Below are 25,751 nucleotides of genomic sequence, written 5' to 3'. Positions count from 1 at the left end.
ATTGTAGTAAATCCACCTTTATATTTATATGCCTATATAAAGTTACAAAAGGAATATAAGAGGATGAAGCCGACTTTAATAGGTTTTAGAAGTGGGCCCAGAGAAGTGTAAGTAGACTCTGTATTCGCAAGAAAAGAACGCAGGATTATAAAGATACTGGTGTTGTAGGTATTGAGCTACAGGAGAGTTAGTTTTCAGAATGAAGATATAATCAACTGTAGAGGAAAGAGAGTAGAAAACTGGTTAGAGCAAGAAATAGTGGATTCAAGTCCAGACAGGAAGGAAGTGGGTAGGTAGGCAGTCAAGCAGGCCACATCAATAGCCATAGACAGAGCTAAGCCAAAAGACCTGGCAACAGTCTTGGTTCTTGATACACACAGCAAGAATCCGATGATAAGTCAATGTGGAACAATGGTCATCTCAGTGCTAGGTATCTGACACTTATGGGGTCCATTTGAGGGAGTTATTTACTTTCTCTGTTCTGGCATGTCCAGTAAATTTGAGGTCTGGATTCACTGGTAAGATTTCAATATACCAACGTGCCCCTATAGTCTTAATCCACCCTGGTAGATTTAGAGGGCAGCATAGGAAGAAGGTATGTATCAGTATGTACAGCATGACTGGTTCCAGACATGTGGTGGTATTTCCTAATATATCCAGGGGCCATGTTATCATCTACTCTCAAAGGGGGTACAAAAGCTGCTTATAGGGCTAGAAAGATGGCTCAGTGGTTAGGAGTACTGGGTGTTCAGCTACAGGTGACTCTTAACCACCTGTAACTAGCTCCAAGGGATTTATAGGGACCTTCACACATGTCACACCACACACACACACACACACACACACACACACACACACACACACACAGAGAGAGAGAGAGAGAGAGAGAGAGAGAGAGAGATTTCCATATGCATAAAATACAAACAAATATTTACCAAAAAGTACAGTGTCTCAAGACTATGCATAGCCTGGAAAAAAAAACAGAGGTTTTTTAGAACACAGAATGACTTATCGCAAGGCACCATTACAATACCTGTCAAGCAGAAGTCTCAAAATGTCTCTTAGTTGGTAAAGAAAGTATAGTATCTGAACAAGGGTAGCAAAGCCACTTGAGTCCTAAGGAATGGTACACCTGAAATACTGGAAAATACCCAGAAGTGAATCTACTACATGCAGAAAACTACATGCTAATGACTCCTGGGGCCTGTGATTTAAAGTAATGAATGCTACATAAGCTCAAGCAAAATTAATTTGCACCCCATTTTTCTGTGTTGTTGATATCTGTTATATTGAAGCCAGTGATGCCCATGGTGGCATACACCAAGTTGGTAGAGCTTTTGGGATGCTTGGGCATCTATAGTTGGCTGAGTTGATCCTTTCAGAATGTTTCTCTGACACATCCTTGCCAAGATCACGTTGGATTTCTTGTCCTTGTGATCATAGTGATTCCTGCCCCATTTATTCAACCTCCACTTCTCTCTCAACATCAGATCATCTGTGTAGCTCTTGGACTTATCCTCTCTGAACACTAGTCATATAGGCAACAACATTTATGTTAGGCATATCCTATATGGTATAGTGAGTTACACTTCTATAATACCAACTTTGCAGCTAGATTATAAGTTGTTCAGTAAATGACAATATATCCTATTTGTCCTCATAACCTCAGCACCTGACACAAGTTTGTTCGTCAAGGGAAAGGTACTACCAAGCAATTATTGGATTTGGATATACAATAACACACATGTACACACACACACACACACACACACACACACACACACACATACAATTCTGTCCAATACTTAGATATCATCACTATTCTTTTAAGGTAGAAAGAATGCTTACTCAATGGCATTTTGTTTTCAATTACTGTTATTTTATGAACAATCTCATTAAATGTTCATAACAACTTTTGGTGCATGAATGTATGTGTGATATGAATATGTGTATGCATTTTCACATATATGTGCATAGGTATATGCACACGTGTATGTGTAGGCATGAGGTTGACATTGTGTATCTTTTCCAATTGCTCTTTTCCTTATGTTTTGATGAAGGGTTTCTCACTGAACTTAGAGCTCGAGGTTTCCAAAAGTCTGATTAACCATTTGTTCCTGGGCCCCCTTTCCCTGCTTCCCACTTGCTATGGCTAGAGTTGGGCCACCACATGGCTTCTATCTCGCCAGGCTCTCTGACCCTTCGTGTCTGGGTTTTTGAGGTGAGTTTTGTTATCAGCCCTCTTTCATAGCTGATGAAACTGGGTAAGCCCAGAATTCCTGATGTCTTCACTCCAGTCACATGAGAGAGCCAAGTGCCCCTCAGTGCCCTCCTAAGATCTATAATTGTTAGTTGAAGGTAATGAGATTTGTAATCAGGCTAAATGAAATCCCCTTCATTGGGAGATCAGTATTGTAATTAAACTGTTCTAAATCCAGCTAAATGCAAACATTTTTAGAATATCTAAAAATAAAGTCTTATTTAATGACTAGTTTGCAATGTTTTATGTTCTCTTCCTCTGAGTTTATACTTCCTCAGTTGAGCTTTGTATTTCAGTTGATTGCTGCAGATTGGTGTTTTGCAAACTCTGGTTTGTGATTCATTAGAGGATTACAAAATCGATTCAGTGGGCTTAGTCCAGTGTGTTTGAAAAATAGAGTAGAGTAGGCTGCAAATTTTCCAAATGAATCCCAGATAATAAGGATACACATTGTTTGATGAAACACTAATTTCATTGCGCATGCCTATGTGCATACACACGTACATGCCCTGTGATATGAAGGCAGTATGTTCCTTTGTAAAGATTGTAGTTAAAATGTTTACAAGCCCCTACCACAGAAAAGAGCACAAATTACTTCACAGTACCTGATTCTTAATCTACAAATGTTCCCAGGATGCTTCTGTTCTCAAATAGAAGCTTAATTCAGTAGCTCTCAAATACACATAAGCTTTGGTGTAACCTTGGATGCTTTTTAACATCCAGAATAACTTGGGCCCAGCCCCAGATAGTCTGAGTCAGCAGGCTTGGGATGCAGCCTGAGAACCGGTGTTTCAGTTTCCCCATGCACTGTTGTATCTGATCACGGCTCGCTCTGAGCAGCACCAGTCTACGAGGCCGTTTGATTGGAACGGGATAATAGGATATTTTAAAAATTGTAATTTGGAGTTGAATTATGCACCAAAACGTTCATCATTGTCACAGAGTCACCTTTTAGAGCGATTGTATCTGAGAATTGAGGCACTAACAATGAGACATTGAGATATAGGGAGCTAGCTCCTCGGGTAGGGCACCTGCTGTACAAACATAAAGACCTGAGTTCAGATCTCCAGTGCTCCAGTGGTCATATGTGCCTATAACTCTGGAACTGGAAGGGGGTGTGGAGATAGAAAGGTCCTCAGAGCTTGCTAGCCAGTCAGTGACCACTATCTTCAATGAGACATTCAGTTTCAAAAGATAAGATGGACACTTGATGTGACAAACACCTGATGTTGACTTCTGGCCTCTAAGCATATACTCAGACACATGTTATGCAGTCACATACACCTGTACATAAACAAGCATGCATATACATTTATGATTTCTGGATGTACACAGAGAGAGAGAGAGAAGAGAGAGAGACTGTTCTACACCATATATATGAGGGAACAAGGAGACTTGTAGTTGTGGTGGTGGTCATGTGCTTGCCTTACCACAGTGTGTGATGGCATTTCAAGCCATCACATCTTTGCCATTTCATGAAGATTTCATCTAGATAACTGAGGGGAGAATTTGTGTGTATAGAGGAGTGAGAGGACCACATGTAAATTCTCTGCTAAAATCCCAGTCAGATAATCACAAATGTCACTGTGAATGTGGACACACTGGAACTCTTGACCACTGATGGCAGAAATAGAAAATGGTGCAGATACTGGATAAGAGTTCAGTGGTTCTCTAAATGATTTAGAATAGAATTATCTTCTAACCTAGGAATTTCATTTCCTCTGTAAATCCCAAAATAATTGAAAACAAACATGTAAACAAATGTGCACAAATATTCAATGGTATGATGATCAATTTGCAAGGAGGAATCAACTCAAATGTCCATTGTCTGACAAACAAAAAACAAATACTAAAAAATGAAACCTGAAATATCCATACAATGAAATACTATTCAGCTATAATAGGCAGTAAAGTAGCATGCTATGATATGTGCAGGGACCCAAACCCAGGTCCTTTGCAAGAGCAGTAAGGGCTCTTAATGGCTGAGATGTTGTTCCAGTCTCTCAACCTCTGTCTTATATTCCTCCTGCAGCCCATGCAGGGTGGATTACTTTCTCCTTTTTCAATGGCATTGAATACCAAATCCATTGCTTACTCCAGACCAAAAAAAAAAAAAAAAAGAGCCAGCACAGGGTCGATTATATGACAGACACCATGCTGGGCCAGCTGGATCTAGGCTTTTTGAGGGATTATCCAGATGTCAGTGTCCATATGGGCAATGTGTGGGTCAGGCAAGCATACCTCATGGCAGAGACAGAGAAAGGAGCCAGGAGTCGTCGGTTCATGCTTTAGAGAGTAAGGAAAGACTAAAAGGGCCGAGTCTGTGCATTGAGCTCTGTATTACTTATTTCCATGTAGTAAAACATCGTGACCAAAAGCAGTATGGAAAAGAGTTTTATTTTACTTTATGGTTTTTATAGGGTTAGAGTACTTGATGGTAGGGGAGGGATGGCAGTGGAGAGTTGAAGCAGAGACTTTTCACTCTTCAACCAGACCATGGAAACAAAAACAAATTGGAAGCAGGGAAAGGCTATGAACTCTCAAATCCTGTCCCCTAAGTGACAGACAGACTTCTCCCAGTGAGGCTGCATAATCTTACCATCTGCTGATGGCTAAGTGCTTAAACACATGAGCCCACGGGGGGCAAGGGGGGGGACAATTCTCATTCAAACCACCACAAGTACATGAAGGAAACCAGCAGTGAGGAATGAAGGAATGTGTTCCCCTGCACATCACAGCCTTGCAGCTATGCTCCAGATTCTGTGTGTTGGCTCTCCCACACTTACAAATAGAACCATGGCTACTATCTGTCTCATGGGCCAGGGTTCCTTGAGTGGGAAGGAAGCCGCACTTCCTTCTTCACCTCCTTCCCAACCCTGCCCAAGGCCTCGGCACTGTGTTCTTGTGCCCGCTCTTCATTTTCCTGTGAAAACTGTATGGCAAGACCTCCTCCTGGATTTTGCTCTCTTGGTGTTTTTCTGTATATCAGCAAATTTGTTTAGTGTCTGCCAAAGCAGACTTTGCTTTTCCCACTCAAAATAAAACAAAACGTGCATGCATACACTACAAAAGGAAAGAACATAAAAGATAAAGCAACCCCTTTTTTTGGCCTAAGAGGGTCCATCCTAATGAGCAGTGCTCTGCCCTGCTACTCAAGATTCAAATGCTTCCATCTTCTCTTCTGAATGAACAGAGCTACAAAGTTGCAAGAAATTTTAGGTTTAGTAGAAAGGAATACCTGAGTTCCCTATAGAAACTCACAAAAACCAACTTGTAGAAGCTCAGAGTGTTGAGAATTTAAAATTTATAATTGAAAATGCTTACAGAAAAAAAAAAAACAGGGATGATTGTATGTTTAGTTTTCAATTATTCAATGCATTCAAATGTCTTCATTTGACAGTAAAGCCCATAAAACATTTTGATATTTAGGGTTACACGGGGTAAGGGTTTAAACTACACATCTTCTATAATCCTAGATTCTATTCAAAATTTTAAGGTTTTTTTTTTAAATAAAGGGAAGTGTCACATTAAGACAATTTCTTTACACTTGTGAGAAAATGTCTGTATTAGAACCAACCTTACAAGACAGCAAGGTCTTTTATCACTTTTAATCTTCTCATTTGGAGAAATAAATGCAAGGCAATTAGGGGAATTAAAAGCGGCAGAAGCAATGGGTTTCTCAGGTCATCATAACCTCTACAAAAATGACTGCATGAAACCGAGAGGTCCCCATGCAGTAGTAGACTTATATCAAAGAAAGGAACCGAGTGGGAAATTCAAGCATTTTGTCAATTATTAAGAAATACAAGATGTAATTAGGAATAAATCATGAATCCTTTTGTGTGTCTATAATAGAAATTTACGTACTAGGGAGATGGAGAGCCCTCATTTTACCACGCTTAGTGCCTGTTTCTTGCTCTGCCACAACTGTAGGCATGTCATCAAATATATTGTTTCATTGTGAGAGTAAATTAAATATTTCAAAACACGTTGCATGCTATTTTCTCAGCTTGGTTTTCTCTTACTCATTTTCCTCCTGGTTAGAACTTCCTGGTTAGCATTTGAGGGTGCTGAACTCCCCTTGTAGGAAAAGCTCTTTCCAGACAGCAAGTTCTTCAGGAAGTACCAGGAGAGCCTTAGTCATTTCTGCTTACTCATCTCTTGCTGTGCAGAGTGTTTTTAGTCTCTCCTTTGTCCCTCTGTGTGCCACTTATGAGCCAGAACTGGATAGTTTCTGAAGGGAGGAGGGGTGTGGAGTTGCTTCCTTGAAAGGATCTTAACCTGCTAAAGCCTCTTGTTCATTGGAGTGCTCGATACAATAGGGTATCAAGATACAAGGATGACTGGGGCAGGACTCTATAGCATGCCCACAGAGGTCTCTCTAGTTTGCAGAGAGGTGCTTGAAAGGCACGAAAAGAGCTCTTTCACAGAAAGATATGAAGACAGTATCTACTGGGAAAGGATCACAAGAAGAAACGTGGTCCCAGTCATGTGCATACCTTTTTGATTTATCTGTCATGAGCATCTACTGGCTTGTCACCAGAGTTGAGCAGGTGGCCAGCAGACCTGCATGCCTGCATGTGGACTCCGTGATCTACATTCATGACCATAGGGTTTCTCAGGTGGAGAATGAATAATGAACTTTGAGGTCTTGCTATCCTGGCAGTCAAGGGGTACCCATAGGTAGATGACAGAGGCAGCACTATCCTTTCCGGGCCATTGCTGAGTTTAACCCCACCCTGCTTTATTTGGGTACATGAGTCCCACTGATCAGGACCTGGTGAGCTAGCAGGGCTTCAGAGGAGGCCAGAGGAAAGTTGTCCCTGGGTTGCCATGCTCAAGGTAGATGAGTGGGCCAGGAAGGACTGTAGAGGACAGAGTTCTGTGGGGCATGGGCACAAGCTGCTGGGCTTCATGTATCATTGCCCCAGTACTACCCACTGTGTAAGCAATGCACATACAGAGATGTCCTCCTGGGGCTCTCAGTGTATACTGGAGACTGCTTGTGATCCGCATTGGGAATGGGGAGTGCCCTGGAAATCACAGGGAATACCTTATCTTGTAGAAAGCATTTGTGAAAAGGAAAAAGCAAATTGCTGCTGTGTGAAGTTGGACAAAGCGTTTCTCTGGACCTAGTTTCCAGAATAATTTTTCTATAGAAGCAACACATTCAGGCAGAGAGGCAAACATTCAACGGCTTTTTCTAATCTTTCAAATAAATTAAGGTCATCTCAAGCACTAGTGCCATGGATGTCCGTCCTCGTTTTCCAAAGGCTGTCATGCAAGCCCCAGCCCCTCCCCTTGCTTCTGATGCTTTGGAGCAGATGAAGGTGTTTATTGGGGCAAGCAGCTTGAGCCGGGGTGTGAAGAGTTTTTGCACAGAAAAAGGCAGATTTATTTGTGTGTTGGGCAGGCAGATGAGTCGGATTCCTGATTCCCTCTTAAACTCTGTAGCATCCAGCCGTTCTCTACCTCCTTGCTTTGGGTTTGCCATTGTATCTCTTATAGGCTGTTGTGTCTTTAACACAGTTAGCTCAGGCGTTCATACCACTCACCTTGCATTCTTCTGCTCAATGTGACTTGACTTCAGGAAGTATCTACACAGGTTGACTGCAAGCTATCCCAGGCTAAGGTATTACTGTCCCTGCGCTTCCGATGTAACACTGAAGAAGGCGTGCCTCTTGCCTTAGGAAAGGTTGCTTGGGACATGTTCATGCAGAAGAGAAGCATGTTTAAGCCAAGTGTGGGGCACATTCCTGTAACCCCACACCTTAGGTGGAAGGCAGATTCTCAGTTTGAGCCTAGCCTAGTCTACATAACATGATCCTATCTCATTAAACCTAATAAATAAATAAGCTTTTATATTTAAAACCTTTCATGATAAAATTTAAAAATCCCCTTAGGAGAGTTATCTTTTAAATTATGAGTCAGATACAATCTGAAGGAGCTCTGTGTTTTGAAATGATAACTTTCCTACTCTGTAAAGGAGATAACAAATACCCCTGTGGTTCAGGAGACATGATTTCAGAGGGTATAACAACTGAAACAATTGAACAAGATAGACCCTGAATCAGGCATCCAGGAGAACTGGCTGGAAAGTCCCCTAGGTGAACAGGTGAAATCCAGACCTCCCTGTCAGGTAAAGTTTCCCTTGGCAGCTAAACAAACATGTCAGGAGGACATGGGCTCTGGCGACTTACAGCGTAGCTAAAGAAACCTCTAGGAGCTCGAGGCTGCCTTCCAGGTCCTCCCAGCACCTGTGTGTTTATGGAAACAGAGTTGGATTTTTTTTCTTAACTAGTGCCAGCTGTAATTCTGAAAAGGATTGGAACATAGTCTCTGTGCTAATCAAAGAAACAGGGCTGGAGCCACCCCCACCCCACCACCACCCTCTGAGCAAAGGATTGCAGATAAGACTCTAAAGGAGTAGTGGAAATCACAAGGCTGAAGTAAGTGAAGACTCAGTCGAGGGGCATGTCAGAGCTGAAGGGGCCGTGAAATTAGGTCAAGAGGTTTTGGAGAAAGGTGGCAGAGGCAAGAGACTTGATCCAAATAAGTTAGAAGTACAGTGAGAGCTAGAAGCACTCTAACTTCTATTCATAAATCTGGTTTCGCACATATTCATAGACATCCAGTGTGCACATGGTAGGGAGCAGGCACAGTTGCAGGCCCTGGATTCTGGATTTCTGGTTCAAAGAGCATGGTTTTCACATCGTTCACCTGGATCTTAGGTTGTCTGTCCTGTTGGTCCTGTCTGCAGTAATACCGAGACTAGGCTGGGCCCATAGATTTCCAAGATAAAACACCAAAGCTTCCTTTGAGATCTGAAAGAAGACAGTCAGTCACAGAAGAGTAGTGAAACTGGTTGTTGTGATCAAATCCCCAGATCCTCGCACCACTTGGTGTGTGAAAAGCTTAGGACTTAACTGCTTTGTGTTGCCCTTCACCCAAGAGAGTTGCAAGGAAGATAAACTATTAATAATGGAAATAACTTTCCATCTGTGTCTGCTGAATATGCCAAGATGGGGAGAAGCTGGGGAGTGGTGGGACTGGGCCAAGGTAGGAAGGGCAAGGAATGAGGGAAAAACAAGCCATGATCAAAGATGGATGGAGTCTACAAGGAGACCTGCCAGATGCCAGCCCCCTTGGCATATGGGAGCTGGAAGAGGACTGAACGCAGCCTCTCACTCCACCTGCTGGAAGGTTGTCCAGGTCCCTCTTGCACCAAATGAATTATGTTTTGCCCAGGCGTGTCTTCTTTCTGAAGATTCTGCTATTTGGGGGGCAGTTCAGCACAGCAAAGACTCTTCTTGGCTTCAGCAGCCTGGGCTTGAGAATCCGTACCTGTGCCGACGATGGCAGGGTCTGATGCTCATATTGCCAGATCCTTTTGCCACCACTAAAATAGTCACTCTAAAATGGAGACTGTTATTATTCTTTTTATGCAAATAAAGCATCCAAAGAACAGAGTGAGGAATGAGTTTATCCTCCTCACAAAGCAAATCTGTAATGCTGCCAGGTCTGATACATCAGTGCTTTCTATCTGCAGGGTGGTCCTCTTTCCTACCATGCGATGCTGCTGTATCTAAGCTAGGAAGGAAGGAAGGAAGGAAGGAAGGAAGGAAGGAAGGAAGGAAGGAAGGAGGGGGAGGGAGGAAAAACGAAGGGAGGAAGGAAGGGAGAGAGAGAAGGAGGAAGAAAGGAAAAATGAAAGGGAGAAAGGGAGGGAGGGAGAGAGGGAGGAAGATAAATCTCAGCTGTCTGGGGCAACACACATGAAGAACAGGTTACTTGGCTCCTGGTAGCACGAGTTCAGATAAGAAGATGCTGGGAAGCTGGATTCTACCGAGAGTGAGCTTTATGTACTAGGATTATTTGAGTGGCCCAGGATTCATGAAGATGTCTCTGGCTTTTGTTTCTCCTTTACCAATTGCAAATGCCATCACGACAAATGTCCATTTATGATAACAATAGCAGTCGCAGTATAGAAGAAGCAGCAGAAATAGAAGAAATAAATCCAAGTTGAAATTTCGTTAGGGACAGGAGAGATAGCTCAGTGGCTAAGAGAACATACTCTTTTTGTAGAGGACCCAAACTTGGTTCCCAGCCACATGCCGGGTGGCTCACAACTACTTGTAACTCCAGCTCCAGGGATCTAACACCTTCTTCTAGAATCCGTGAGCAACTGTACACACATGTACACATCATTAACTTTAAAAAGCTAATTTCAGTAGAAACTGGGCATTGTAGCATATACCTGTATTGTCCCCTGAGGAAGGAAGATTAAAAAATCAAAGCCAGCCTGGACTGGACAGCAAGACTGCCACAAAACATCTTTGCTAGGTGTTTTCTGTCCTTTGAACCCTGGTGGTGTCTATTCAGTCTGGCTACTCTGTCCTTGCTCAGTGGGCACACTCCCCTCGGGGTAATAGAATGTTCAGAGTGGGATGGCCCCAGCTGTGCACTTCTTCGGGGACTCTGTCTTCCTGGAAACTGTACCAATGAGTCAATCCTTGACCTTTTGCTTCCCCACCTCCTAGAGCTGCCAATTTCAGAAACTTCACCTTCATCCAACTGAATGGAGAATTCTCCCGGGGAAAGGGACTGGATGTTGGAGCCCGCTTCTGGAAGGGAAGTAACGTCCTGCTCTTTTTCTGTGATGTAGACATCTACTTCACCTCGGAGTTCCTCAACACTTGTAGGCTGAACACACAGCCAGGTTTGTGTTGCCTCGTTCTTACCACTTTCTGCCACTCAGCTCTCTCTTTCACTCAGCAACTGCTCTGTGTACAGTCCACTCTGATGTTCTGCTCAGGACTGAGAGTCACTTTCCTCCAGTAACAAAGACAAGGAAGGTGACCTTGTTTAACTCATCCTTGGGTATTGCCCATTGGGCCTCTCAGGCACACTAACTCTGGAACTCTGTCTTGTGCCCTTTTCTGTTTACCACTGGCAAGTCAGATGAGTGGGGCACACACAGGAGAGACAGTACATCAGACGACACGAGCCTGGAAAAGCCACTCACCTCTAAAGGGAGAAAGGCAGCTACAGGCTAGCACCGAGGCAATGGCTAGAGGAAACCACAGATACAAAAATGCTATCTGTGGACTTAGGCACAGCTACAATTAGCTAAGAATCTTGCTATGGTCATTTGCTATCAAAATATGGCAGTTCTTCCAGATATATTGGTTAAGGGCAGCTACATTGAGCCCTCTGCTGCCCAGGGTCTTCCTGATCTCCTTTGCCAGCTAGGAACTAGTGTTTAAGGATGGAGACAGCATGGCATTCCACTCACATCCCATTGGGGAATATAATTCCAACCATTGACTATAAACAATTTGAGTATATTCTCATCCTGGGAGGACAGAAAAGTTCTAGAATTACACTTAATGGTCTAGCTGGTGGGTTACTTCTGAGATCTAGCCTAGACCTGAATGACGAGACAAGTGAGAGTGGATGTAAATGCCTGGGCTATTTCAGACATCTGCGTGCATATGGACAAGAGTCACTCTCTTAAGCAGATGTTTGCCTTCTGGTTTGCAGGGAAGAAGGTATTTTATCCGGTTCTGTTCAGTCAGTATAACCCCGGCGTAATCTACGGCCATCACGATGCAGTCCCTCCGCTAGGACAGCAGCTGGTGAGTAATGACCCTGCAGATGCCTGTGTGGCGGCTTCTTTGTGGCTCATTACGAGGGGCGCCTGACTGTGAGGCGAGGTGAGCGGGCATCTGCAGACTGATCCCCTTGGTGGCTTTTACGTTTGGCAGATTTTCCAGCCTTTGCTTCAAGTGTCGTGTTGATTCAACGCACTTGCAATATTTAAAGCAGAAAATAAAGAAGAGCAGTGCCTTACAGGAGGGTGATTTCACACCTTCATAGTTTTCCTCTATCGTTTTAGGGACTACTATTACTGGATGCTAGAACATGCTTTCTCTTTACCATTACAAAATCTAGCAAGAAAAATGAGGCTGATGTTCCTGTTTCTTAGGTGAAATCAGATGATAAAAAGGGGTGGCTCGTGCCAGGGTCACAGGGAGTCAGTGGAGAGAAAAGATCTGATCCTGTCTCCTGGCTCACCCCATCCCATCACCACTGCTACACATCCCGGTACTGGGTAGATGTTGGCATCACTGGTGTCTCCATAAAGGTAGCTTTCCAGGAAATAGTGGAGAGACTTCTCTGCCAAGGTCCTGGCTGCACAGGCGATGGGTTGTGGAACCACAGAGCGGTAAGACCTGTTCAATCTCTGTCATCACCAACTGCTGAAGCAGAACAGAAAATGGGAAATGAGAGAAACCAGGAGAGAATCCTCATGTTCTTCCAAGGCTATTGTAATGGTGTCCCCTATGCGTGCAGGCTATGCTCCAAGACTGTCACTGCGTATCTGGAATAGCGAATAATACAAAGCCATAAGTAACACCAAGGCCTGTGTATAGTGTGGCTTTCTCTGTTCTTATACCCATAGTAACATTTAAATTATACATTAGCAGTGAGAGAATAACAGCAATGACTAATGATTATATAGAATAATTATAATAATATGCTAAGATAAGCATTACTTAAAACATAATTTCCTCATTTCTGGAATTATCCATTTAATATTTTCAGGCCTCAGCTGACAATAGTAACTAAAACTATGGAGACTGTGCCTGGGAGTATACTGTATTGTTGGCTGCCTGGGCACAGAGCAGACCCTTCTGTCACCCCTCTCAGGGTGATCTTTCCAGCAGGGAGATTATTTGTGACACTTTTGTGTCCTGTTAGCAAGCCTGAAAGTGCCATGCTTTTCCCACTGAATACCCTTGTACAGCTGGGACATAGACATGCCAACATGATGGAACTAACTCTCCTCGAGGCTCATGGAAGGAGGGCACATGGGTTGAAAACCCATGGTCTGCAAAGTTCATTTGCATAGTTGACTCTGTGATAAGCTGGCAGAAGTAACAAAATCCCCATTCCTTCCAGGCCTGTCCCCCGCCCTTCACCCTCGCCAGGTAACCTCTCACAGCTAATGCGATTCTTTACAGAACACTGCACCTTTGCGTGTTTTCTGGATGGAGGAGGTTTGTATCTCACACTTGTCCTAGCATGATTCTGTTGGGCTCAAGCTAGAAAGTGCATAAACAGTGTCCTCTTCCTCCATCAAACATTAGCACTACAAATGTAGTGGGGTGAGGGCTACATCTCTCTCTGGGCTTTGAAGAGGAAAAGAACTCAGTGTCACAGCCTAAGAGCCAGATTTCTACTTATGAGCAATAAGTCTCCCGAGGACAAAGGCTTCTGGATTCCCATCCCAGGAGTCATAAGCTTCTCTTGGGACTCTAAGAAAAATGGAATAAAGTATTTGTTTTCTTTCAGCCAATAAGAATAAAAGTCCCTTTGGTTTTAATTAAGGCTCTGTTTTACATTTGACATTGGCAATGATTAATTCTCCTAGTTCAGACTCAGAAAGGCCTTATTTGCTTGCAAGGAATTTTTTTTTCATTTCATAATCTAAAGGTTTTGTCCTTTCTAGTCCATCCTGCTGAGAGCAGGTGGGATAGAAGGCAGAAAGACAGACAGTGTAGAAGCAGAATTGTCAGACCCACCGAACAGGCAGTCCAGGCAGAAATAACTCAGATCCCCACGGCCACAGCTAGCAGCCCTGAGTCAACCTACATTTTGACATTTATTTCTGAAGGCATCATTGAGTTCTCCCCCAGTTCATAAAGCTGCTGATTTGGAGGTCAGTGTTTAAAATTATCTAGTTCGGTGAAATGCAATTTGAAGACTTCCCATTCCCCAGAGAAATGTGTGATTATGTCCTTCATTAAACAAGTCATTTTCTAAAATTTTATTTGTACTTATGTGTGTAAGTTCAGAAGGGTAAAAGATCTCTTGAAGCTGGAGTTATATCTGATGCAGGTCCTTGGAACAAAACTCAGGTCCTCTGGAGGAGCAGCAAAACCTCTTCACGAGTGAGCCACCTCTACAGTCCCAAGAGAAACTGTATCACTTGCTGCCTATAAAGGTCTGGTTCATACCCTAATGCAGGAGTCAGAAGAACTGTTATTGTTTCACATACTCAGACCTGATTGATGAGAAATCTCTCAACCATCCTTTATGGAGGCAGAACGACTGGTCCATGGTGCATAGGCAGAGGATAGGGAGATGGCTCAGGGGATGAAGTGCTTGCTGTGAAAGATGAGGACCTGTATTCAGGTCCCCACCCCACCTCAGACAGGTGAGTGCCACATGCCTGAAGCTCTGACACTGGGGATCTGATAGGGACAGGAAGATCCCAACAGATGTGAGGCAGTCACTAGCTAGACAGGCTATCTCAAATTGCCGGCTCTAGGTTCTTTGGAGAATGTGTGAAAAAAAAATCAGGTCAAGAGTGATAAAAGAAGATACCCAAAGTTAACTTCTGACCTCTACACAAGCATGGATGAACACCCACAGGCAACTGTACAAGCACAGATAGACACCAGCATACACACACACACACACACACACACACACACACACACACACGTCCCCAAAACTAAGATGGAAAGGTCTTTGAGTGACAGAGCTCAGCGCCCACCATTATATCCTTCCTCTTGAGCAGGGGACTAGAGCTGCTGAGCACCCCCTAGAGATCTGATGCATAAAAGAAATGGCCTAAGGAGAATTCTAGGGGCAAACATCAAACTACAGAAATTAGTATACCAGAGACAGAATGTGTAGGTAGCAAGACACCATAAAATAAAAAGTAATGGCTGGAGGTGGATAAATTAGGAGAGATTTCCTCCTGAGGTTGCATTTTGACTCAGTCTAGAAAGAGACTGTGGATATTCGCAAATCCTTGATAGCCTCCCCTGGAACACATCAGTACCTCGGATGAGACAGGCAATGAATGTTCAGAATGGGGCTGTAATAAAAGTTACTTACCTATGCAAACAAGAGAGAACCTTTCCCAACAGCCCGCAAACAAAACCTCCTGCTCAATGTTGCAGTTAAGAGTTTTCACCGTTATCAGCCCTGTCATTTTCTGTTTTGCCTGCAGATGAAAGCAAGGATTTTTGTGTGTGTACAGATGACTTTCTTTTTAAACTTCTGCATACGAGTCGTTAGTAATAAGTGACACTGTGGGATTTCATACTAATATTTAATGTTTTGAATTTTAAGCCATGAGATGAAACTTGCTGGTGCTTTAATGCAGAAACATCGTGCTCAGTAAGGGATGACTGTCATTTAAATGAGTGTTCTCTTTAAACATTCCACCTTGCCGGCTCTGCCTGTCAGCTCTGGCTTAGGTCCCCACAGAAGCCTCCTACTTCTTCTATCTTTAGATTCCGACCCTCCCCACACTCCGGTCTGTCCTTACCCTTTCCTTGCCAGAGGCTGGTTTTGAATAAACAAGCTAACTCCACTTCTCTTTTAAAAAAGCATTTATGGCATAAAGCCAGTGGCATGCTAGCAAATGTTTGGCAACCCACTCTTGGAAAGAAGGGGGGGAAATGCCCTGGTGATGGTATTTGCCAATTTCCACGGTGTAAATAATCCCACTGTAGCCTTTTTTTTTCCCGGCTAACCAATGTGTTACCACAGGGCATACAGCTGTGAAGAGATGTGTACAAATCTGGGGAGCCAGCATGGGCTGGCTCAAGCACAGGGCTGCAGACTCTGATTTCTTGTTGGGACTAATTGTCTTCTATCAACCCCACCACCTGGCAGATGGCACCAACTCCAGAATACTCACGTTAGCCTGCTGTTGTGTAGCACACCTGCTCGTGGTCTCTGAATGCTGTCCTTGTTCCCCCAGGTCACTACCTTCCGGGGTTTAGACTCTCTGCCTGCTGTGCAGTAGCCCCTCCCACTTAAGCCTCTGTCTTTGTGACTCTGTTCAGTGATTATGGGCTGTGCTGCTCCTTTGTCCTCCTCATCCCCCCTGTGAATACACCTGCACCTCTTTACCTCCCAAAATAGTTTGTGTGTGAACCCAGAGGTGGGTATCAAGTGTCTTCATTGATTATTGTCCCCCCCTAATTTCATTGGTTTGCAGTTCATACATGTATTAATGTTTTAAGTCATATTTTTCCTCTTGTCATCCTCTCTTATGCGGTTCCTATTCTTTATTAGGCCCTGCTTCTTCCTCCCACCTTATGCTTCTCTCTGTCTGTCTGTCTGTCTGACTGACTGTCTCTGTCTCTCTCTGTGTCTCTGTTTCTCTTTCTCCCTCTGTCTCTCCCTTCCTCCTCCTTTCTTTCCTTCCTCCCTCCTTTCCTCTCTGTGTCCTCCTCTCCCTCCTTCTTTTTTCTTTTTCTCTTCCTTCTCCTCTTTCTTCTCCTCCTCCTCCTCTTTCTCCACCCTCTCTTGCTGAATATTTAGCTCACTGATCTAACTAGCCTGGGCAGACAGTGAGCAGTAGGTTTAGGCACACATGTCACTATACCTAGCTTTATATATGAGTTCCAGGGGTCCAAACTTAAGACTTTGTATTTGTGGAGCAGTCACTTTATCAAGAAGCCAGTTCTCAGCTCCTTAGTTAGTTGAGATTTTTTTTAGGGGGTGGGGGTAAATTATTGACTATATTAAGCACTGACCTATGCTTCAGTTTTTAGCATAGCCCACTGAGCATGGTATATGCAGTGTACCCTTGCAGACTGGTTTTGTTTACTCAGAAAGCCTACACTTACTAAATAGCAACAGTAATGTTACCAGATGCCATCTGAGAATCTCTCACTGTGACCATGTAATCTTCCATAATTCTCAACATGGGCAAGTGACATCAGCATCTCAATTCACACATCCGCGAGTCTGAGCTCAGAGGGTATAAATCCACCGTGTCTCAGACTCTTGCAGCTGCTGCATGGGAGAGGGAGAGATCTAGGTGCTACACCGTGAGGCTAAGCTTGACTGAGAATGATGCGCTGAAGGAAATGTATTCTTTGGCTTCAGTGTGCTTCGAGGAGGACCATGAGTCTAGACCCCAGACAGGAGAAACCTGGAGAATCCATGTCCAGCCTGAAACCCTTAGAAAACAAAACCATCCTTTATCCAGAAACCAATGAAATAAGGCTCTGTGAAGATCTGGGAGGAGATGAGATTTGAGTCTACTATTAAATTAATTCTGGAGACTCTATGGCTCCAGAAATACATTATTTCTTAAAAAATTACACAAAACTACTCAACAGAATCCCAGCCCCTAGCTCTGCTATGACAGATTGAATGAACTCAAGGAAATCGTTCTGCCTGAGTTTAAAGAGGTCTCAAGAAGAGGACACACAGCCTTTGCTTCCGGAACCCTCTGCAGTGCGCTCACTGGCCCTTCAGTTTCCAGATAATAAAGAGTGCACAATGCATGGTGCTACCTAGAAATTGCTACAATTCAAGGACTTTCATATTCATGTGCAGGACGTGAAATATCAGTAAAACATCTCAGAACAAACCCAAAATGCGAACCCTTGTTCCAAAATGTTCAGAATTTAAAGACAGCTACACCAAGCCCAGCACCCTGTGTAAGCTTCTGGGACATGTGCCTGTAAGCATGCCCAGCTCCCAGCAATTTCTAGGATGTAGGAGGCTGGTCAGATCTAGCTTTGGTTCTTGGAACATGCTCTTCGATTTAGATAGAATACTCTGCCTGAAGTCTTTTTTTAACCTACTTGATTTCAAGATCCAGATCGTTTCATAGGCTTCTGTCCAACCTAACACTATTAAATCAGACAGGCGACTGCCTGTGCTCCAGGCTACCTGTGCAGGTGTAGGGCAACCGTGTTCCCACAGCTCTAGAGGGAGTTGCTCATTAGTGTTTTGTGCTTTGATCATAATAAGAAATAATTACCCCTGTCACATGACTTGCCCACAAAGCTGTGATTCTGGAAACTTGATGGGGAAGACCCAACCTGAAATACATCCCTTTTATGGTATAATTGGGCCCACAGTCTTTTGTGAACTTCTGTGGGGTAGGAAGCTGCTGGAGAAAGAGTGGACAGGAGGCTAGCTACAAAGGACATCCTTAAAGTGACAGTGGCTCCTGTAGATTGACCAATGAAATTCAGAGCAAGAGAAAAAGATGGGAAACTTGTAAGTCATTCCAGTAGTAGGAACATTGGAGTATATATTTTGACTGTTGGGCAGATAGGTAGAATTCTTTACGCCTGAGTCAATGTGTTTTAAGTCAGACTTTATGCCTTAGGTCTCAAGAAGGTGAGGACACTTTTGTCTATTGGTCTAGATCTGTCCAGTCTTAACAATTGTCACCAGTGGACCAGCTATGCTTTTGATGAGATACTTGCTATCAAGTGTCTCTCACTAGAAGCCATTTTTATTTCCACTTGAAGCCAGGAGTCATGGTTACCTTAGAAGTGCTCCTTCTCCTTTCACTGAAGAAGTATTTATTAATTGCACAGCTGTGTGGCCAGTAGTGTTCTAGGTGCTGGAGACACAGGGGACTAAGTTCCTTACTGCTATTCTCTAAGGGTGGTAGGTGAAGGCAACAAACTGAGAAACAAATATATCCATGAGCTCATTTCACATTTCAGAGAACTGCTCATATTACAGAGATGTTAAGCCAGGGTCGCAGTATAGAGAGAAAATGGGTACTAGCAATTGTATTGGCATTGGCCCAGAGAGTCAGGGTGACCGCTCTGAGCAATGGTGAGCAAGGGACAGGTGACCAAGCAGAGCCTGTAGGGATATCTTGGATGCCTGTGAGCCTGGGGAGTTGGGGAGTTTGGGGAGTTTGGGGAGTTTGGGGGAGTCAAGAAACAAGACTGTGTAGAACAGCAATTCTCAACTTGTAGGTTGTCAACCTTTTGGAGTTGAGAAACATTTTCACAGGGTCACCTAAAGCCATCAGAAAGCACAGATATTTACATGATGATTCACAACAGTAGTAAAATTGCAGTTGTGAAGTAGCAATAAAAATAATCTTATGATTGGGAGTCAATACAACATGAAGAACTGTATTAAAGGGTTGAAAAATTAGGAAGGTTGAGAACCACTGATGTAGAGGGTTGAAGAGGATGAGACGAGGAGGAGGAAGAGGAGGAAGAGGAGGAGGAAGAGGAGGAAGAGGAGGAGGAGGAAGCAGGCAGGCCTAGGTAGTGGAATGGAAGCCCTCTGTGCCTTTTGTAGAGTCTTCAGCAATAATATGATGCCATCCCATCAGAAGGGAACTCTAGAGTTTTTTTTCTGCCAGGCTGCTCCCCAAGGGTAGCATTCCAGTCAGTAACTTGGTCCAGTCAGTGACTTGGTCCAGTCAGTAACTTGGTCCAGCTGTGGTGGTAGACCTTCTAATAAGTGAAATCCATCTTGCCCTGAAATTACACGCTGTGGCGCAACCATGTCATTTCCACAAAAGCCTATATTTCAGCACTTCTTCCCAGTGTGACTTTCTGTGGCTTACCAGCTTTCAAACCAACTAAGTAACTGTTTTTATAATGCAGTCCCTGGGGCATAAATAGGTATGTTCCTATCACACCACTCCATGTGGGTATCACCCTTCCAGCTATGTCCTTCAGCACAACCTTGACCCACCCCAACATTTTATGGCAGCTGCTTCTCAGGAGGGTCTTCCGCTTCCTCCTCAGTTCTGCCTGATGGTTCTTCCAGCATGGAGCTGTCTCGTAAATCCTATGTAGAGTCCAGCCAAATATCTGAAGTTTGGATACTGGTGCTTCTCTTCTACCTCATGTCTGTGAGATATTTAGAAATTTGGACCAGAGATGTTGAGCTGTTGACTGCGATAGAACATTTTACCTAATAGAGAAGGAACAAAATCCATTTAAAAATCTACTCAGTTTCCATCTTGAATCTCCAGATTTTCCTGCCTTATGCAGTCTTCCCAAACTTTTAATTCTGCTGCCACATCTGTTGTTTTGTTTGGTGACCTGATAAGTTTCACCAGGGTTGCCTGCAGGGGCACGGGTGGGGCATTATTTGCAGCACTGTCTGTACCTTACCAGTGCCTACACCACCCGACACCACTGGTAGAGATCTCTTTTTCTCACCCCAGCAACTATTAACTGCACACAAATCCTCCGACAGTGGTAGGTGGGACTTCCTGAGTCCCCCCAACTTCAGGACAGAATGTTACGGAGCATCATCATGATCAAATTCTTGCGTTCATAGCCTGACATAGACCGTGCACTATTGAGCTCTTGATAAAAGAATGTTTATGATTCATTACCTCTTTTGCAAGACATTTATTGGATATAATTTAGGCTGTGGGAAGGTTCTAGAACATGGAATAATAGCAACATAATACATGACCTGGAGAACTCTTTAACTATGATTTATGATTCTCAGTTCTTCATCAGATAGGAAAGAGAATGGAGCCTTGAAATGAAGAGGTCTGTCTGAGAATTAAAAAAAAAAAAAAAAAAAAAAAAAGTGGCCAGTACCCTGGGGTCATGAAAGTGGGAGAGCTGGTCCTTCCCCTCATGAGCTGCACCACTCAGAAGATCAGGTCCCGCACCTTGACTGGGCAGCACAGAGTTGGCTCTGGTGGCTTGGGTGCTGGTAACCTGGCCCCAAGGGCATGAGAGTAGGAGAGTTGACCCTGCCCTCTGTGGGCTACAGCATTGGGTGAGCTATTCAGACCAGTGCTAGAGAGCTTACATAGGAAGTGTAGGTACAGGAGAGCTGGTGGGACGACCAACTCAGCTACCATGAAGGCCCACACCCAGGGCTTTGACTTGGTCTACACCAAAATCTACCTCATGTGCTTGAGCATGGGGAAGGGTAAGTCCTACAGATGCAAAGCTGCAGGATCTCCATGGCACAGGGCAACAACAGGAGAACCAAGAGAAATCCAGGTGAGGGTGCAGTATTGATGGTTGGCCTCAAACCAGACTAATGACTCCTTACAATGTGCATTTACAAGGAAAACTGTGAACTCAAGGGTATACTGTGGGACACATTACCATTTCCATAACAAGATATTTTCTATGCTTTGTTTTGTCTAGTTTTGTTTTTTATTTTCTTTTGTGTGCAGGGGTGGGCATTGCTAGGGCAGAGGACAGAGGGCAGATACGAAAGGTCTGGGAGATGAGTGGAACTCGGGGACATAATGTGAAACTCACAAAGAATCAATGAAAAGTTAAGAAAAAAAAAAGTGGCCAGTGGTGGAGCTGGAACAAGACTGCTCCTCCTCTCATGAGCTGTTACACATGAACAACACCCAAAGCCTTGTATCAGTACTACAGACCCTCCTAAGGCCTCTCTTTCCCTTGTCTAAGGAGGTGATTTCCTGCCTTCTAAGCACCTATAGGAACTACAAGGATCATGGGGGAAAGTACCTATAAGGATTTCAACTCCATTCTCAGAATTACTTTTGACAAATGTGTGTGTGCCTGCATCTGTGCATGTGGATGTGGGTCTGGGTATGTGTAAGTGCGTGTATGTGTGTGTGTGTGTGTGTGTGTGCATGTGTGTGTGTGTGTGTGTGTGCACATGGCAACCTCTATTATTGTTTATGTATTGTAGCTTCAGCAAATTTGTTGGAATTTTTCTCCAAAGGAAGAAACCTAGCAGAGCTGTGTTGCTCTGTTTTTTTGCAGTCATGGTGGGCTGGCACTTCCCGCACGAGCTTTCTGGAGTAGCTTCATCTGTTAGCCCTACCCTCTCCTCTGCCAGCCAGTGGTAGTGGGAGCCAGGGGGGCAGGAACAACTGGGGTCTCTCTTGGGTATTTCTTCTCTTTCTCTGTTGTTGGCCTGTGAATTCCAAGCTGTTCCCGGGGCCTCTTCTCAACTTCCTGAGCCCTTTGCTGGCTCTGTGCCCAGGCCTGTGTGACAGGCCTGACCTCACTTCTCCCTGGCACTGGGACCAGGCCAGACGTGGGTGGCTTTTCCATGGCTCCACTGAAAAAACTTGCTCTCTGAGGTTGTTTTTTTTGTTGTGTGAGAGAGTGCATGTGCATGTTGTCATGCCTACACCCTAGAAACAACCTAGCCAGAGGTGCCCAAAATCACAAGGCTCCACTTTGGACTTAGTTAGCTTATTGCAATTTCATTTGGCATGCGCATGCTCACATGCAGGAACACACTCCCACTCCCATCTTGCCTGGTTTTTGGCTCTGCTCATCTAAGTGTGTGAAAAGCGCTTTTAGATACTCTCCCTGACAGTTTCTTCCTTGCAGGTCATAAAGAAGGAAACAGGATTTTGGAGGGACTTTGGATTTGGGATGACATGTCAGTACCGGTCAGACTTCATCAACATAGGTGAGATAAAACTTCGTGTCTACTGCCACCTGGAGGCCACTGTCCCACAGACCAGGTTCTCCTGGTAAAGGTGTTGCCACAAACAGTGCTGCTCCCCAGGTCACAGGAGGCAACATCTGGGACCCTGTCATATGCACCAACCCCTCTCAGATGTACCCAGTACCACCCAAGGTTTTACAATGACAATATTCAAGCAAGTTCGGTGTGGTGCCTCCTCCTCTGTGGGTTCTTGCTGTGGAATCCACTATGATGAACATTGTGAGCCTCCAGCAAAGTGATGAGGAAAAGGAAGGCAATCAGAGAAAACACATACAAAGAGGATCGGTGTTTTTTACTCTGATGATCCTTATTTAAAGTCCCATTTGCCACTTTAAGCTCTGAGTATACAATTGCTGTCAACATGAACACCCATGTGTGAACATGTCCACACATACAGACACACAGATATGCATAAACACAGAGATGTAGACATGTGTATACAAATGTTCTCAATGACACACATACACAGACACACAGAGAAACATATAAACACACTTATTCACATAGATACATGCACACACATATATTCAGACACGCATGCATATAAACATATGCATGCATATACACATATCATATACATGTATAAATACATACACATAAAAATGTACACAGGCACACACATGGAAGCTTACAAGAACCCATTTCAAATGCATGTGAGCCTACCTACAGGAATCCAAAACTCAGAAAGAAAGGCCATGGGTTTCAGCAGAACAGGCCAAAGTGCTTAGAGGGAAAGGGGACTCCTGGGACTTCACAGCAAATGGAAGGTGAGAGTGGGCTGGATTCCACATGGCTAGAGCAAGAAGGAATAAGTCCAAAACCTTGACTTGGGCTCGGAGGGGCCAGGGAAGCACTTGTGTATGGGAAGCAATGGGACACTCCTCTGCAGGCCTCTCAGGTACCACATCCTTCTCTCTTCCACATGCCTCCCCCAAGCCTGCTCTGAGGCTTCCCATCTGGAAGTCAAGCAGCAGGAGTCAGGCCTGGGTTTGTTTTGTTCTGTGGAGTGCAGTGACCTTGGGACTCCATAGAAATAACCATATTAAGATGAAAATAAATATGAAACAACTTATCCCCTAGGAGGCAGCAGAACAGCATGGTGCCAGTCTATCAAGACAGCTGCCTGGTAGAGACAGCAGGTGTCCTTTACCATCACTCTGGGAACTATTCCTAAGTGGTAATATGCATGTCAGATTCCCTGAAATGATACTCATTTAAAAAATAATAATTTCTATTTCAAGAAGCTATTGTTCCCTTGCCCTGTACAGAGGAAGATGATTTAATGGGGTGATGACGCCTATGTTTATTAAATTTGGATTAGTATTACATTGGGTTCTATGAAGATAAATGTCACTACACCTAAGGAGAGGATCACAGTGACCTGGGGAGGCCTCCAGGGGCCGCTGCCATGACCTCAGAGCTTCAGAGTCCCCTATTCTTTGCAATCATGTCCTTATTTGCATGTGTCTTCCTTATGACCCCGGATTTAATGCGAGAAGCTGAAGACAATAATAAATTTAGGTCAGCAAGGCAAACCCTTACTAGATTCTAGCTTGTTTTGTTATGACTCTACTTCATTTAAGGTTTTAAATACCCCAAAGTTCAGGCAGGCATTCTGTCTGTAAGCTCATTCTTCTAATCCCAGCAGAGGCCGTAGAAATGCAAATTCAAGGCCAGCCTGGGCTCTACTCAAGACCTTGACTCAGAAACAAAACAAAACAACATCCTAAAAGTTGACAACTTAACAGCAACCATGCTAGGAAACGTCATCCACATGCAGTAGTGCCAGACATGGGATCTCTCCCGCGTGTGCCACCGTCACTCAGAGACACAGCCTGGGGTGGCTTGGCTGCGATTTCTGGTTCTGAATTTTTCTGGTTTGAGTTGGCCCTGACCAGAGCACTGTAGCTGGGGTGTGCAGGCAGGGGTAAAGAGGCTACATAAAATGTCTGGGACAGGGTGCTGAGTATGGTCTTGGCATGGCTATTTCTCATAAGAGCTGGCTGGGTAAAACACGCAGGTAAATGCAGAACAAATAAGGGAACGGCTGGTTCTTCTTTGGCTCTCCCTGGGGCCTGATAGGCTTTCGGTTAAGGGAAAAAGCAGCTTCTGGCATGGGGACAAACACCTGCAATCCGAGCACTTGGGAGACGAAGGCAGCCTTGGCTACACAGTGAATTTGTAGCCAGTCCAAGCCACATGAGACCCTGGCTAAGCAGAAAGGAAAGCAAATCGAAGGGCATGTTCCTTCCCCACAGTGAGACACCAGGGGAAGGAGGTCAATGTCCAAAGAGATCAGAGTTTTCTGGGAGAAAGCCCCAGAAGTACACCCATTTAAACTGAGCCAGCAGCCTATGGGGAAGGGTACACATGAATGTTCAGGACTGTTGTAACCGAGGAAAGGGAGAGTTCTTTTATGGGAGTGGTTTTTTTTTCCTATTGCAAACCCCCATTTTTAACTCCTTTACCCCACAAGCCCTAAGGTTTATTCTGCTTGCAGTGGCAGAAGGAAGCCATACCCAGAAAGAAATACAGGATTTAAATGGCAAGGTGTCATGTTCAAAAAGAAGGGTGCCTTGAAGTTTTAATCCCGGGCCAGGGCTATTCACTAGTACTACTGATGGCTTTTGCAAGCAGTCCAGTTCTTAGAATCCTGCCCAATGTCTTGTTACATGAAGAAGTTCGCATGATCTGCCACGAAGATCATTCCTATTGTCCACATCCATGCAAAGTCTCTAGCCCAGATGGGCATGGGCAATTTGGATGGATGGAGCTTCAAATAGCACCTCGCATAAATACCTCTTTATTGTGTATATGGGGATCAGGAGGAAGCCAGGAGGCAAAAATCAAATATTCCTCAGGTGTCATCCACATTTCTTTTATTGGATATTTTATTTACATTTCAAATGTTATCCCCTTTCCTGCCCCCCCCCAAAAAACCCTCTTCCCTCACCCCTGCTTCTATGAGGGTGTTTGCCCACCCACCCATCCATATTTTAATTTTGAGACAGAGTCTCCCAATGGTCTGGAACTTGTCAAGCAGGTTAAGATGTGTGGCCAGCAAGCCCTGGTCATCTACCTATCCTTACCTTCCTGGTGCTGGAATTCAAAGTACATGCTAGCCTTTCAGTGGTCCGCTCTTGGCTTTAAAAAGAAACTTTAATGTGTGTCAGAACTCAGTTTCTCATGCCTACACCACAAAACATTTCACCAATTGAACTATCTTCCCAGCCACTCCCACAATGTCTCTTGATGAAAAGTC

At 44.2% G+C, this 25,751-nt stretch overlaps 1 protein-coding gene and 1 long non-coding RNA gene across 12 annotated transcripts in view; one reads left to right on the top strand and one right to left on the bottom strand.

Moving 5' to 3' along the window:
• The window catches only part of Csgalnact1 (chondroitin sulfate N-acetylgalactosaminyltransferase 1), a 378,841-nt gene that overhangs the window by 351,104 nt on the left and 1,986 nt on the right, over positions 1-25,751 (top strand). For all 10 annotated transcript variants that reach the window (XM_006509628.4, XM_006509627.4, XM_006509625.4 and 7 more), the window contains 3 exons: positions 10,801-10,979; positions 11,804-11,898; positions 22,369-22,450. In XM_006509628.4, coding sequence (XP_006509691.1) covers positions 10,801-10,979; positions 11,804-11,898; positions 22,369-22,450 — 356 coding nt within the window. The remainder of the gene's footprint in view (positions 1-10,800; positions 10,980-11,803; positions 11,899-22,368; positions 22,451-25,751) is intronic.
• On the bottom strand, positions 8,808-16,059 carry 1700125H03Rik (RIKEN cDNA 1700125H03 gene). Of its 2 annotated transcripts, NR_038181.1 has the most exons (4): positions 15,984-16,059; positions 15,173-15,281; positions 12,338-12,519; positions 8,808-9,084 (listed from the first exon to the last, which is right to left on the bottom strand). It is a non-coding gene; the product is annotated as an RIKEN cDNA 1700125H03 gene (long non-coding RNA). The 2 variants fall into 2 exon arrangements; NR_038189.1 differs by lacking the exon at positions 8,808-9,084 and having other exon boundaries at positions 12,225-12,522.

The sequence above is a fragment of the Mus musculus genome, chromosome 8, assembly GCF_000001635.26.
Source record: "Mus musculus strain C57BL/6J chromosome 8, GRCm38.p6 C57BL/6J".
NCBI lineage: Eukaryota > Metazoa > Chordata > Mammalia > Rodentia > Muridae > Mus > Mus musculus.
The sequence above is the reverse complement of the archived record's forward strand: the minus strand, read 5'-3'. Positions and strand labels throughout refer to the sequence as shown.